This window comes from Ixodes scapularis, unplaced genomic scaffold (genome assembly GCF_016920785.2).
Source record: "Ixodes scapularis isolate PalLabHiFi unplaced genomic scaffold, ASM1692078v2 PGA_scaffold6__148_contigs__length_123643588, whole genome shotgun sequence".
Taxonomy (NCBI): Eukaryota; Metazoa; Arthropoda; class Arachnida; order Ixodida; family Ixodidae; genus Ixodes; species Ixodes scapularis.
Window position 1 is genome coordinate 58,882,205 of NW_024609881.1, and position 13,488 is coordinate 58,895,692.

Genomic DNA, 13,488 nt, shown 5'->3' on the forward strand with positions numbered 1-13,488 from the left:
TTAGTGTGTTCTTTATATGTAAAACATAAGGACCTCAGGCTCTAAAACGGTGCGGAAAAATCGGCCCTCGCACATAAACATCTCGAACTTTCAATGAATGCACACCGAAACTTTCATTTTTACCTTCTTAAATTTCAATGCCTCTATATATATTTCTTCCTTTTTTTTTTCAATGAGCCTACCAAATTTGTCTGAATCAACGGCGGACGTGTTCGCGGTTGATTAAGGCATCTATGAACGTAACTTAAGACGCCATGTCCAATTTTGGCGCAGCGAGCAGACGAGGCACTCGTTTGCCGCTCGCTGAATATACGATTTTTATTTGCAATTTTTGACTGATGCCTTTCCTTCGATAATTTAACGGAACAAACGAACCACATAGGCCCCCCCCCCCCCCTATTAATAAAAATGTTTGTTTTAGCGTGTGAATATTACTATATATTTAAGCGAGTTAAGGTAAATCTGACCTGCAAAGTATAAATATTTGAAATTAAACGTGCTGAGACGCCATCATCGTTGTCCACTGCTGTTGTGTTTTCTTCAACGGCTTAGGAGGTGAACGGACTATCTAGCATACCCTGCATGAATACTTTCAGTTGAACATGCTTGAATGCTATATATAACCACTGTTCATTATACTTTGTTGTGTTCCGCGGCAGCGAATGCGAATACGCTATCTGACCTACAGTGCGTAAATACATTATTCAGATGGTGTACCCACCATCTGATCTCACCAATGGGCATGATAGTTTGCAATCTTCAGCTGCAGAGAAAGCAAACATTCTAGCTGGCCTACCCTGCACCAAATACTTTAAATGTAACATTCTGACACGCTATAACATAAGTTAAAAAATCCCGGGAAAGCAGCGCCAAGCTACTCGTATGTTCAGCATATTGGTTCTTGGGATGAGCAGTTTCTCCTAGAGCTCTACAGTTTTAGTGAGTCGATTCAAATTCGTGGTGACATAATTATTTTTGAAGACATTTCCTGCACAAGATTTTACTATCCATACACTAGCGAAACTAGAGCACATCTTCACACCACCACTAGAAAGTACGTAGGCGCTTTGCGGCAATATAAAATAATTTTCCTGTCATCAAATACGCAGGAAGAACGGTGTATTCGTAAGACACTTGAGGAGATGAACCAAACTGATAAGTTCAATGCACGTACAGTGCTAATTACGTTTATGTTGGAAAGAAACGCCTTCGCTACGATGACGCGCCATCGCGATCTAGGCAGAGTTGTTAAGAACGACCCTTTCGGAGATTCAAAAGACAAAAATGTCGATTGCCATGGTAAAAGATACCGATTAGCAAATGGCTTTCAGAAGGGAGAGGAGGGGGGAGGGTCGTTTGTATGTAAGTAACTGTTCGTGTTCTGCTAGAACTCAGGGAAGCCAGCGGTGCTACTTTCCCAAAATCGTGTGACTTTAGCCATGACCACTGCTCACGATTTTGTTGTGTCCCTAGCGGCCCAGAAAGCGAACACACTGATGATCCTGAGCACGCTGAGTAACACCACAATGGAGGACGTGGCTGCTGCAGCTCCGGGAGGACTGCGCTGGTTCCAGCTGTACGTGTACAAGGACCGAGACATCACCAAAGACCTGGTGAAGCGTGCAGAGAATTCCGGCTACAAGGCACTTGTTGTCACCGTCGACACACCCCTGTTTGGGAACAGAATCGCAGACGTCAAGAACAACTTCACATTGCCGGATGGTCTGACGTAAGCCACTGCTTTCCAAATCTTTCCTTGGCGTACTTTAAGTCTCAAGTTTATGGTTCGAAAGAAGCAGCTTCTAAGGGACGTTTATGAGCGTAGATATTGACCCCCCAGAAATAAAATCGGCAGCAAAAAGTGTTAAAAGTAGAGGGCCTCAATGTTGCTGGGCTGGCGTCCCTCCCAAAGTGGTTACAACTCCGTCGTCTGCACTCGTATCCACCCTGTCGCCTCTCACTCTATGCGGTCGTTTATGACCTGTTTACTCAGGTACTGAGCATTACCATTTGTGAAGTGACCTGGAGTAACTTCAAGAACACGCAAGTCACGCGTTCCGGCATGTATGCGTCTGCTCTTGGCGCCGGTAAGAAGGGATGGGGCAACATGGTGGCCGCCGTGACGAGAAGGCGCTTCCTTTCCCAATAAATATCACCGCTTTAGCAAGACGCCGCCAGCAGGTTAAATATCAGCAGCATAGATAAGGCCAAGCTAAAATGCCCTCATCTACGTTGGGAACGAAAAAGACCGAAACGAAGAAACGAAAATAAGAACGACTCTCATATCTACAAAACTCGCTGGGGAAAAAAATATAGTTTTACCGACCCGCCATTTTGGATACTGAAAGGTTTTTGAATGGAAATCAAGTTACCTAATATCAATATAAATATTATTACTAATTATTATGAGTCAAAGTTCCGAGTTCAGAATAACAATTATAATGGGTAGCTACATAAGGGCAGCTGCATTTGCCTCTACCAAAGTGTTTCACTTCAATCATAGCCAAAAAGTTTCATTTGCTCTTTGCCCACGGTCTAGTGTTCGGTGATCGGCATTCGAACGTTACACCCTGCGAATTGGTATTCGACGTTTGAAAACCATTACCTGCTCGAGGGAAAGGCGACGCTCCCGTTCAACCTCATTGGAGGGATACAGTGGGTAAAGACAAGGGCCTTTGCATCGACCCACTAATCCTTTCAATCAAAGCTCGGCACTCTGGAGTCACCGCATGTACTGATCTCCTCTCCTTCGGTATGTATTTGTATAGTCTAGCGTTGTCTATTTACGTGTATAAAAAATATTCGAGTTCAATCAGCGACCAGAAACAAACAAACAAAAATTGATTTCAGAATGCCGGTTTGTTTCGACTGGTTCCAGTGTGGCCAACCTGGAAGGCGTTGGCGGAAGCCTGGATCCGTCGTCCGGGTCAGGGCTCGCTGCATACGGCGAAAAACTCTTGGATCCTTCCTTGACGTGGAACGACATCAAATGGCTCAGGAGCATCACCAACCTTAAAGTTATCGCAAAAGGAGTGCTAACCGGTGAGGCAGAAACTTTTTTTTTACTTCTTTATTTGCATTTTTGTGTCCCCCCAAAAAAAGAAATGTATTGTATTTTGTTCTTGTTTTATTGCAAAATTAAGTCCATATCCAAACAAATGTGGCGCCAACGGGTTTGTGCCAGATGCTGAATTATCAGAGCTTGCCATTATCAATTATAAAAGTGTAAGCGATTTCAAAGAAACATTCCGTGTGAAAACGGACCTCGGTTTCTGAAGACTACGCCGTTCATCTTCATGTGTTTGTTAGCTTCGTTGACCGCGGTTTTCAAAAAGGCGATTTCGGAAAAAACGCGGCACTTCTTACCATAATTTCGATGCGCTACGTCACTCCCATGTACTGAGCATGAGGGGCCCCATAAAAGGAACGAGCGGCTTATTTTTGTTTAGCGTCTTGCGATTTCAAAATGCAAAGATACCAGGATAATAACAAAACGAGGTACCAATCGGCTTTTCAACGTGTTCGCTCTTTCTTCTTTGTGCTCTGAGCTCGCAGTGGTAAGGGGAAAGGATGTGTGCCGCTTCCAGGTTGTACAAAGCGTCCGAGCTCGCCAACGGCTTACATCAAAACGGCCCCACATTTCCTCGCGCCGCGCGGTGCAATCTGTCATTTGCGAGAAGCCTTGTGGGATTTTATAGGAAAAGTCTATCGATTAACAGGAAAATATTACTCTGCCCAACAGTGGTGAAAACCAGACCGACTTCGATTAATAAAGTAAAATAAAAGCACTTTTCACACGGGTATTTATTTAGCCACGCAGTTGCAAAGACGACTACAGCGTTATGTGATTTGATTGTCTTTTAAATGAGCAAAGAAACGCAAGTTGAGCAGTAGTAGCAACGCAGAATGACGTGGAAACACACCAGAGAGGCAGCATTCTTTGCCTCGCTTGTCTCTGGTTGACAAAGCTGATGCCCCAACAAAGCGGATTCTATACCCCCGGTGGCCAGACTAGGCCTTGAAGCGTGCCTGTTTTGCAAATGTGTCCAAGCATCGGAATGAATGCTTATCATTTCACTTTGGTTTGCCACAGCCGAAGATGCGAGGAATGCTGTCAACAGCGGTGTTTCTGGCATCCTCGTCTCCAACCATGGTGCTCGGCAACTGGACGGAGTAACATCCACAGTACGTTCCTCAAAGCCAGTTCTCGAATCGGTGCAGCGGAAAATTATTTGCTTTGGTTATCCATTTGCAACCTTTGCGGCGTCGGTGTATCGTTTTCTCCCATCAAACTAGGCGCACAAGTGGATGATCGGGACGAAGCACTAGTGCGCCTTTAGGCTTTAAGACATTAAACTAAAACTTATTTTTTTTAATGAGGGCGGTCGTTTAGGGGAAGTGTTTATTTTTAGAAGTAATAAAAACATAAACTGTAGCTTGTACAATGTTAATCACAGTTAGTAGGAACACGGGAGCCCGTGGCATCGGTGGCGCTGCAGTTTAATTCCGGGTCCTTAGAGGGCTCCGATGGTACCCAGTGCCACGCGCTCCCGTGTTCCCGCTTACTAAAAGTACCGAAACAAAAGGTGTTAAGATTACATAGAGATGTAGTACCCGAGTTGAACATTTTGACTGCGTGTGATGGAAGTGCCGTTGATGTCTACAGGGCTATAGCAACTGCACACTTCATGCCTATGTTAGTTCAACAGATTCCACGTTCCCAGGACTTTGTCTGCATCACGAAACAAGTGTAGTCATTTTGTTCACCTTATAAACTAACTATTTTCTGTCCCCACACACCTGCTCTGCTTAGCTCACGTAATAAATGAAGAACTGCTCTGCGGTGATCAGTCGATAAAATATCTGGCTGGCTATTACTTGGTTGCAGACGTAACCAAAAAAAGTAACGCAGTACGTTCCTTCTAATTGCAAAATAAAGGGACGCGTTACCGACCCCCGTTCCCTCAAAATAATAGGAACGCGCCATTATTGCCTTCATTGATCAAAAGTAACGCAGGTTACTTTTGCGTTACTTTTTATTCACTAATCGACGGTAACATCTTTTTGCGAAAGCGTTTTTCGACGTTTGGACAAAGGGCGTGGGCTTTCCGGTTTTTCTAAAATAGGACCTTTTCCGTAGGGAAAAGATGGTAAAACATTTGAAGGTACAGGAAATGCGTGTAGTAATTAATGACTTCGCGCCTATACTTCGCTTCAGCTTAACTCCAAACACAGCCGACGCTACAAGCGTATAGGGCAAGTCAAGCAGAGTCAAAAGCGCGAGTCACTGGGTCTTTTCTTTATGATCGGTTTTAAGATGATAGAAGACGTACAGATGCATGATGAACACCATGATGGTGCCCTTTTACCGTTATCTGATTCGTCCCATCAGCTCGCAGCGTGGGCTGCGTCTGGACTTAAGCAACGTTACTAGAACACTCAGTTGGGAAACTCACCGTTGAAACGTGGGCCGCTGGCTTCCACCGAGACCGAGCTAAATACGACAACAGCGCCACCCTTTAACATCTGTCTTTAATGTAGTCACCTTGAGCTTTTAGAAAGCATGTTTTTGCGTAACAACCAACGGGAAAAAACTCTTTTCGTAGTAACTTTTATTGGAGTTTAGCACAAATTGAGGGCGCGTGACGTTTTCTAAAATCTTTAGTTTGTAAGGTTTTGCGGCAAAATTAATATTGTTTTTATACAACCATGCCTCAGCGGTGATTTCAGGTAGCGCGTACCGACGTAGATACATCTTAGCTTCGGTAGTAATTCGAGACGCCCTCGTTGGGCAGACGGGGGTGGCGCCCCTGTGACTTCTACTACCGTATCTGTCTCGGCGCCATAATGGCCGATTAAAGCCAAAATATAAGTCATGCGCAGTTCCTCGAGTGGCCGCTGCGGGAAAAATGGCGGCGTTGTGATCGCCAGTAGCTCGGTTCCGGTGGACGAGTCGGTGCAATTTTTTTAAGAGCAGTTTCTATGTCAGTGTCCCAACTGAGTGGTTTAGTAGCGTTGACTTAAGGTGAAACGAAGTATAGAAACACGAACAACGTAAGTGTGCTTTTTTTCAGGTCTCGGGAAGATGTAACGAGTAACGTAACTACGTTACCCGTTATATGAAATAAGCGACGTAAGTACGTTACCCGCTACTATTTTGAAAATGTAACGGGTACGTTACTACGTTACCAAAAAGCAACACGCTACCGGTAACGTCGTTATTTGTTACGCGTTCCCGCCAGCGCTGCTTGGTACCAAGTCTAGTCCCCGTCGGGAGTATTCTCGTATTCGTGTTTTCATAATGGCCCCTATAGGGGCCATTATGAAAACACGAATACGAGAATACTCCCATACGGGCCTACATACGAGTGAGGTTGGAGTGTTGCTTATTTAAAATAAATATAAACACAATGTTAAAAACTTGATAGTCTGGGCTCAAAGCTACCTGCGCGATCTCCATGCATTAATTGCACCTACAGTAAACGTGCACCCCCTCCTTGAAAATGGTTCTCTTAGCTTCGGAGCTTTTATGCAAGCTTTCTTTAGAGCGATGATATTCTATGTAGTACCAGATGCCCCCAAAAAAACACGCTCTCGAGAAAAATACAAAAAATAACCTTCAAGAAAGTGCCGCCGTAGAACTGTTAATGCCATGAACTTGTGCCAGGAGACGTGCTTGCTCGCGCTCAGGAACAAAAAAAGAAACAAAAGCATCAGGAACAAAGTGGTCAGATGTCATCACCATAAGCAAAGCGCACATTAAGGCACTCTGCTCTAACCAACATATCCTAACGCTCGCGCCAGGTACTACGCAACTATCTCCTCATTATTGTTAGCGATCAAGAGATTTTAATCAGAAAAGAATGCAAAAGCTCGTAGGTGGCCTTCGACCCCGGCTGCTCCCAGACAGAAGTTGCTATACGGTCCCTGGAGAATGCCCGAGCCCCCAAGACGGGGCCTCTCTGTCATGAAACCCGACCCCCGCGTGCGTGCCCGCAAGCAACAGCTTCGGAGGCGACCGCCCTCGCCCACGGGGGAGGCACTCACTTGATCGAATGACGTTTTAGCGAACGCCCACGTTTCACCGAACGACACTTTAGCAAATAGTCGGACGCCGCGAAGCGGCGTTTTCGGGTGGGCCAAGTGGCTCCATATTTTTGTAATGAGCTGCCGCAGACTGTCGCCGGCGAAGCGGCGTAAAGCGCAGCGCGGCGGATGGGTTAACGCGCGCCCCCGTTATTCGCTAAAACGTCCATTCGCTCAAATGTTGCTGTTCGCTAAAATGTCATTCGCTCTTGTGATAGGGACCCCGCCCACGGAGAAGGGCATTCCATCGGACGACGCCAAGCGACGCACAGCACCGCTCTAGAACTGTAACCTTTATATAATCGCCCATTTGTGTATACCTCAAAGTTTAAATCAAACAAACAGTTTAATCCAACCTCATCGTAATTTGTTCAACCTAATCGCTAACACTATATTGTTCATATAAATGAGTATGCAAAAAAAAAAAAAAGAAGACATCACAAGTTTAGGCGTCGAACAACCTGCTTTTACGTGTTTTTTTCTTTTTTGATTGTGCATTTGTTGCGTGTGGAAATTAGTTCTGTCGAACTCACCGAGCCAGAGGTTCACAACCCTTCCTGAGATCTACCACATCGGTTTCGGTGGTTGCGCAGATCGAGGCCCTGCCAGAGATCATCAGAGCAGTTCGAGGCCGGGTCGAGGTGTACCTGGACGGAGGCATTCGTCACGGCACCGACGCCATCAAGGCCCTCGCCCTTGGAGCCAAAGCCGTCTTCGTGGGACGCCCGGCACTCTGGGGGCTGGCGTATAATGTAAGATATGCTCTACCATAGCCTCCTCTATACTCACGAAACCTGGCAGTTCGACGACGGAGCCATAGAGTGCCCGGTCGTAGATTTTGAGCGCGAGGATACGGTAGCACAGATCACGAAAAAGCCGCTTCTCTGGGAACCGTAAGCCCCTCTATCCTGGGAAAAGTGGTGCCATTCATTGTTGTGGAAATACTCGAGACACGTGCCACGTGCCAGCTCTGGGAAGAACGTGGCGTCTGAAATCCAACTCAGTGCTGCGCTGTGGCGTCATGATCTTTCCAAGGGCTGCAGGCTGCACGTGCCTCGTGCACCAACGCGCCTTGCGCTACTTTTAGTACATGAAGGGGCTTTACGGGAACCTAAAGTTCCTGCATAGGCTCCCTACGAGAGCCAGAGTTGCGCGTCTGTTTTCCAAGTGCCGCCGCGCCGCTATAGGGAGTATTCACTGGCGGCCATAGCTGTGTGCGCGGATGCTGAGCGCTTGCTGATGGCGACTTCCACAGTTCTTTTGGAACGTGCATTCCGCACCATCAAGAGTGCCGGTCTTAGCAGCCTATTGATGTGAACTCGTTTTGAGCAAGCACTCTAAACAGCACCCACAAATATGGCGTCCAGTGAATACTCCCTATTCGCCGAGATCCGATTACGTGAAGAGCCGGATCAAGTGCCGTGCAGGAAAGTAGACCTTGCACACGCCCCGGCGTACGTTCCCCTGCTTTTGAGCGCGCCGCGCGCCTCGAACGCGCGGTGCCGCTATTCGCCGAATTCAGTCACGTTACGAGTGGGGTCAATGTGCCGTGCAGGAAACACGGCGTACGGAGATAAACGCGCAACTTTGGCTCCCGTAGGGAGCCTATACAGGAACTCTAGGGGAACCTGGACGTCAGCGCACAGCTTTTGCAGCGGCGAGGACCCGAAACACACTTGTTCGCTCGGGAAAAGTGTGTTTCGCCGTCTCGCCGCAGCGGGGTGCCAGTCACTTGTCTATCCTCTCATCCGTTGTCTGCCGCTCCAGCTTGTCCGTTTCGGCGGCCGCTTTTCGTGGCGATCTGCCAGGCTTTGTCACTATATAGTAGGAGGCTATGGCTGTACCAAGGACTCACTATAGTCGCGGGCAGTGCGAGAACGAAAGGACGTCTCTGGCCGATGCCTAGCTTTTAGCACGCGCCTGGTGCCTTCCGTCGTGCTTTGGAAGCGCCTGCACGCTCAAGGCTCACGGGACACCGAAGGGATATCGAACGCGGAAAGCTCGCGCTGGAGGTGCGATCAATGAAGGACCTTTCAGCTGTCCTAAATCTGCCAGTGATGATAGTCACAGCGGTCAAAAGTAAGCACTCTCTGTTTTATTGGGGCCTAAAGTTCCCGGTACTGTTGGAGACTACTGGACCTCACTGCCTATTGCTCCCATGGTTACTCGTGTGTTCCTGTGTCTCCCTCAGCAGTTCTGTGTACTGGTTAACCAAAGTAACAAAAATTGTTAAGTGGTCATGAAAAAAAAATGAAAAAAAGATATGCCAGAAACGACAATGTTGATGTCTAATTAAGCAACTAGCTCAAGACATAGCTGAAAGAAATGGGTCAGGTCGCGTGTTATTTTCCCCGCTAAGTTTAGCGGGTAAAATTAATTTGGGCGCAAGACACGTGACATCAGGCCGTGTGACGTCAGTTTCACGCAAAAGTTAGCGGAGAAACTGAATTGGTGTTTATGTCACATAATATGAAATCATGTGACATCATTTTTTTCCCGGTAAATTTAGTGATGAACTGAATTGGTGTTGATGTCATGTGACGTCAAGTTTCCCGCTAAATTTCGTGGGGAAACTCAATTTGCGAACAGGTCACGTGACATCTTGATACGTCATTTTCGTCGCTAAATTAGGCGGTGAAACTAAATTTGTTATAGGTCACGTGGTGTAAATTCACGTAACGTCACTTCCCCCTTAAATGTAAAGCTAAAACTAGATTGGTGTTGCGACGTTATTTTTTACGCAAAATCTAGCTGGGAAACTGCAATTTTGTATATCTCACGTGACGTTGTGTCACGTGACGTTAATTCTTTATGAAACTTAGTGACGAAACTGGGAAACTGAATGTGTGTATAGGTCCCGTGACATAGAGTTACGTGACTTCATTTTTTCCGTTAAATTTAGCGGGCAAAATGTGCGGTCAGAAACATATTTCAAAGTGGCCTGAAGATCCTCAAAAGCTGATCGCTTTAAAATGATTTATATGCGGAGACGTGATGGAGAAGGGGCGGGGATCAGAAAGTTTCGTCATGTCAGAGTGAAAATATTTTATTAGAAAGATAGTGTGTAGACTCATTGGCTGCATCTTTCTCTACGCACTGACTCTCTCAAATCAGGGGGAACAAGAGCGTCATGTATACTCGTCGCGCAGGCTCTGCCGTTCGAACGCCAGGCCTTGTCTGAGCAGCAGACGACATACTGGTTCGCTTCGATTTGAGAGGAAACGGGTAGAGATATAGGCAGCTAGCCTTTGCGTTTCTTCATTATACCGCCAATCAGAGCATTGTCTTATGTTCTCCTCTCTTTTAGTTTTGCTTCATATAGAAATCTCAAATTTATTTTTTACTCCGTTTGTTAGTGAACATCCTCAATAAAAAAATTCGTGCTGGCAAATACTGGCCTGATCGACCCTTGGGTAAGCACACTTCTCCACATGTCTCTGCGAACAACTTGCGCTCCAATATCTTTTCACAGGGGGAAGATGGCGTGACCCAGATGCTCGAGATATTGAGAAAGGAGTTGGATCTGGGAATGGCACTTATCGGTAAGTGAGGCTTACGCCTCATGTCTGGCTCACACTTGGGGAAGACGCACTTGCCGCCGACCGAATTCGCTCGCCGAAGAAACGCTTCCCACTGTAGTAAGGTAGTGAGCTGGGCTAGTTGGTTTGCATTAAACAAGACGATAGGCTGCGCACAAATTCAGTCTATCCGCTAAACTGAATTTGTTTTCTCTTCCGTTCTCTTCTCACATTGTGGTTTCTGTCTATTTGTGCGCGGTCTATCATCATGCTCATTACTTGTTGACGCCCGCCGAGCACGCGCGACGCCACGCCCTTTCGCGGGTACGACGAGACTTTACGCTACAATCTCTCGAGACTGGTTCACACACACTTTCATATGAATGGGTCCAATGCCACCTAGACGTCTAGGCCTAAGCCCCTCTCAACCATTTCTGGCAGCGCGTGTTGTAGAGTCTCACAGATTGTTACCACATAAAACCTTAATATATGAACAGCCCGCAAGGTCATCTCGATTCACTGGCTGACTCGCCTTAACCGCATACCCCAAGCTGCGAAACTCCGGCAACGGTTTTCCCTAGAATCGGAAGAACACGGCGACCTTATCTTGCATATCATATCGTCACATATTCCCCATAACTAGACGCGGAACCGCTGGCACGCTTGGCACGGGCTGTTGTATTTCTACCGTTGTGTGGCTCTCCTGAGCAAATAAAAACAATATTATTATAATTAATTTATTATTTCAAACGTTACATATTGCCGCGCGCGCAGCTAGCCAAGTAGGCAGCGCGGCCGTGGCCTAAAGGTTATCGTGCCTGCCTCCACGCAAACTGCCAGGGTCCGATTCATGGGAGCGACGCGTCTTTTGTTTATCCTCGCAATTTAGTGTTCTAGTAAATTCAAGAATCCTGTTGCTTGTTCGAGGTGCGAATGTTCTCGTCGCGGAACCTTCTAGGCCGATTGTTCCAGGGGGCTCCGCATGGCGATCTTCGGTCAGTTTCGCCCCAGCGTTCGACTCTGCTGTCACGCCGACTTCGACGCCCACGACGCTCTGCTTTCTTCTGTTCCCCTTCTTTTTAATTTTTGGGCACAAGTTCGCCCCGTTGAACGTTTAGTTTCTTCAGTTATTATCGCCTCATCAATTGTCATTTGTGACAATATGCGCACGCAATACCGAGCTCGTCTTTTCGTATCGCGAAAGCCGACATGCGCGCGACCGCGCATATTTGCGCGATTCATGTGCCGCTCAGCTGGTACGCGGGTTCTCGCAGTGCTTTCTTTCAGCCTGGCTTTGCGCAGACGCGGTGCTTTCTGGCAAGGGGTCCTTGATCAGCAGTAAACAGTAAGAGTGAATGGGGAAGAATACAACACTGCGGGCGAACGGGCCGAAGCAGGGAAAGCCCTTTCAGATAGATTGTGTGTTTTCGGGGTTCTTTTTTTTCCGTTAAATTCGAAGCTGTTCTTCGGAGTTCACATTTTGCCAATAATTCGGAGTTTATAGGAGTTTATATTTTTACATTTCGAATTCTCTGAAATTCGAATTTTAATTTCGCTCTCTTCGTATTACCAGGTTTGGGCGAACGCAGACTTGTTTGTAAACGGTGTTTGGTCCATAGCCTCCTTGACACTTTTCCCAAATTTATCCGAACTGCAGATTGAGACGGTACGCTTTCTGTACACCGTTTCACATTATGATAGAGCGCGGAGGACGCTACAAGCCACAGAAGCCAATCGAGTGACGCGACACTGTCCCGTGACCGTTGAAAAGGGCCCAGCGTCGCACGGGCAGCGAGTCACGTGACGCCTACGAAGCGATGGATAGTCGGCGATGTCTTGTGGCGTTCCCTTGGTCCAACTTAAGGTGAAGCGTAATGTTGTGAGTCGTTTTCTGACTGCTTTCTTTTTGTGCTCGTTGCTCTCCGCAGGAGCACCGAAAATAGCCGAACTACGGCCGGAAATGGTTGCTCGTCAAGAAACCTACGCCAGACTCTGATTGCATCCTCAAGAGCGGAGATTCAAGCTACCACGATTTGGCGAAGCATTGACAACGGGTGTCGTCAGGAAGACTTAGCCTAAGAGAAAGGAATGCTTTTCTATGCATATTCCCACCGCTTATTACCGAGGTAAAAAAAAAAAAAAAGCGAGGCGTTTCATATTTTATGCAAGAGTACTGCTCACGCTCGGAACATCCGTAGCCCAGTAGTCAACGATGGCAGCACACAGAAGGTGGTTATTAGAATGGTTTATAGTGTGACTGACATCTGACAAATGCAGGACGTGACTCATTATTTTCACACTTCTTGACTCCACGTTTATGGCGTCCCTGTCTTAAAGGACAAAGCCCGCACGACCCCTTTCCCCCTCTTCCCAAACCCCAAACCCTATCACTAGTTGATCCACGCAACGCTGCCTCGCTTGCATTAGCATCGCCGCCAGGCCATCGCTCAGCATCTCACAGTTACTGCCTCAATCTCATTGGCTGTGGAGCAACATTAAGATGCTGGCGAGCCTCAACACACTCTTCGCTAATTAATGCGAGAGCATTAGCTATCCTGTAGAGCAAACCAGTGTTGTACAATAGCCTCCTCTATACTCACGAAGCCGGGCAGTTCGACGACGGAGCCATAGAGTGCCCGGTCGCAATCTTGAGCACGAGGATCTGGTAGCACGGAGCATCAAAGAGCAATTTCTCGGGGAACCTGGACGTCAGCGCACAGCTTTTCCAGCGGCGAGGACCCGAAACACACTTGTTCGCTCGGGAGAGGTGTGTTTCGGCGTCTCGCCGCAGCGGGCCGCCGGTCACGTGGCACTCCTCTGATCCGTTCTGTGCCGCTCCACCGACCTTTTCCATATCGCCGGCCGCTTCTCGTGGCGATCAGCC

At 47.3% G+C, this 13,488-nt stretch overlaps 1 protein-coding gene across 1 annotated transcript in view; it reads left to right on the top strand.

Moving 5' to 3' along the window:
• The window catches only part of LOC8053806 (hydroxyacid oxidase 1), a 48,417-nt gene extending 35,514 nt beyond the window's left edge, over positions 1-12,903 (top strand). Inside the window, exons 3-8 of the mRNA XM_029989911.3 lie at positions 1,474-1,729; positions 2,879-3,042; positions 4,094-4,185; positions 7,680-7,838; positions 10,559-10,628; positions 12,533-12,903. Of these exons, the coding sequence (XP_029845771.2) occupies positions 1,474-1,729; positions 2,879-3,042; positions 4,094-4,185; positions 7,680-7,838; positions 10,559-10,628; positions 12,533-12,600 (809 nt within the window). The 3' untranslated portion in view covers positions 12,601-12,903. The remainder of the gene's footprint in view (positions 1-1,473; positions 1,730-2,878; positions 3,043-4,093; positions 4,186-7,679; positions 7,839-10,558; positions 10,629-12,532) is intronic.
• Positions 12,904-13,488: the final 585 nt, after the last annotated feature.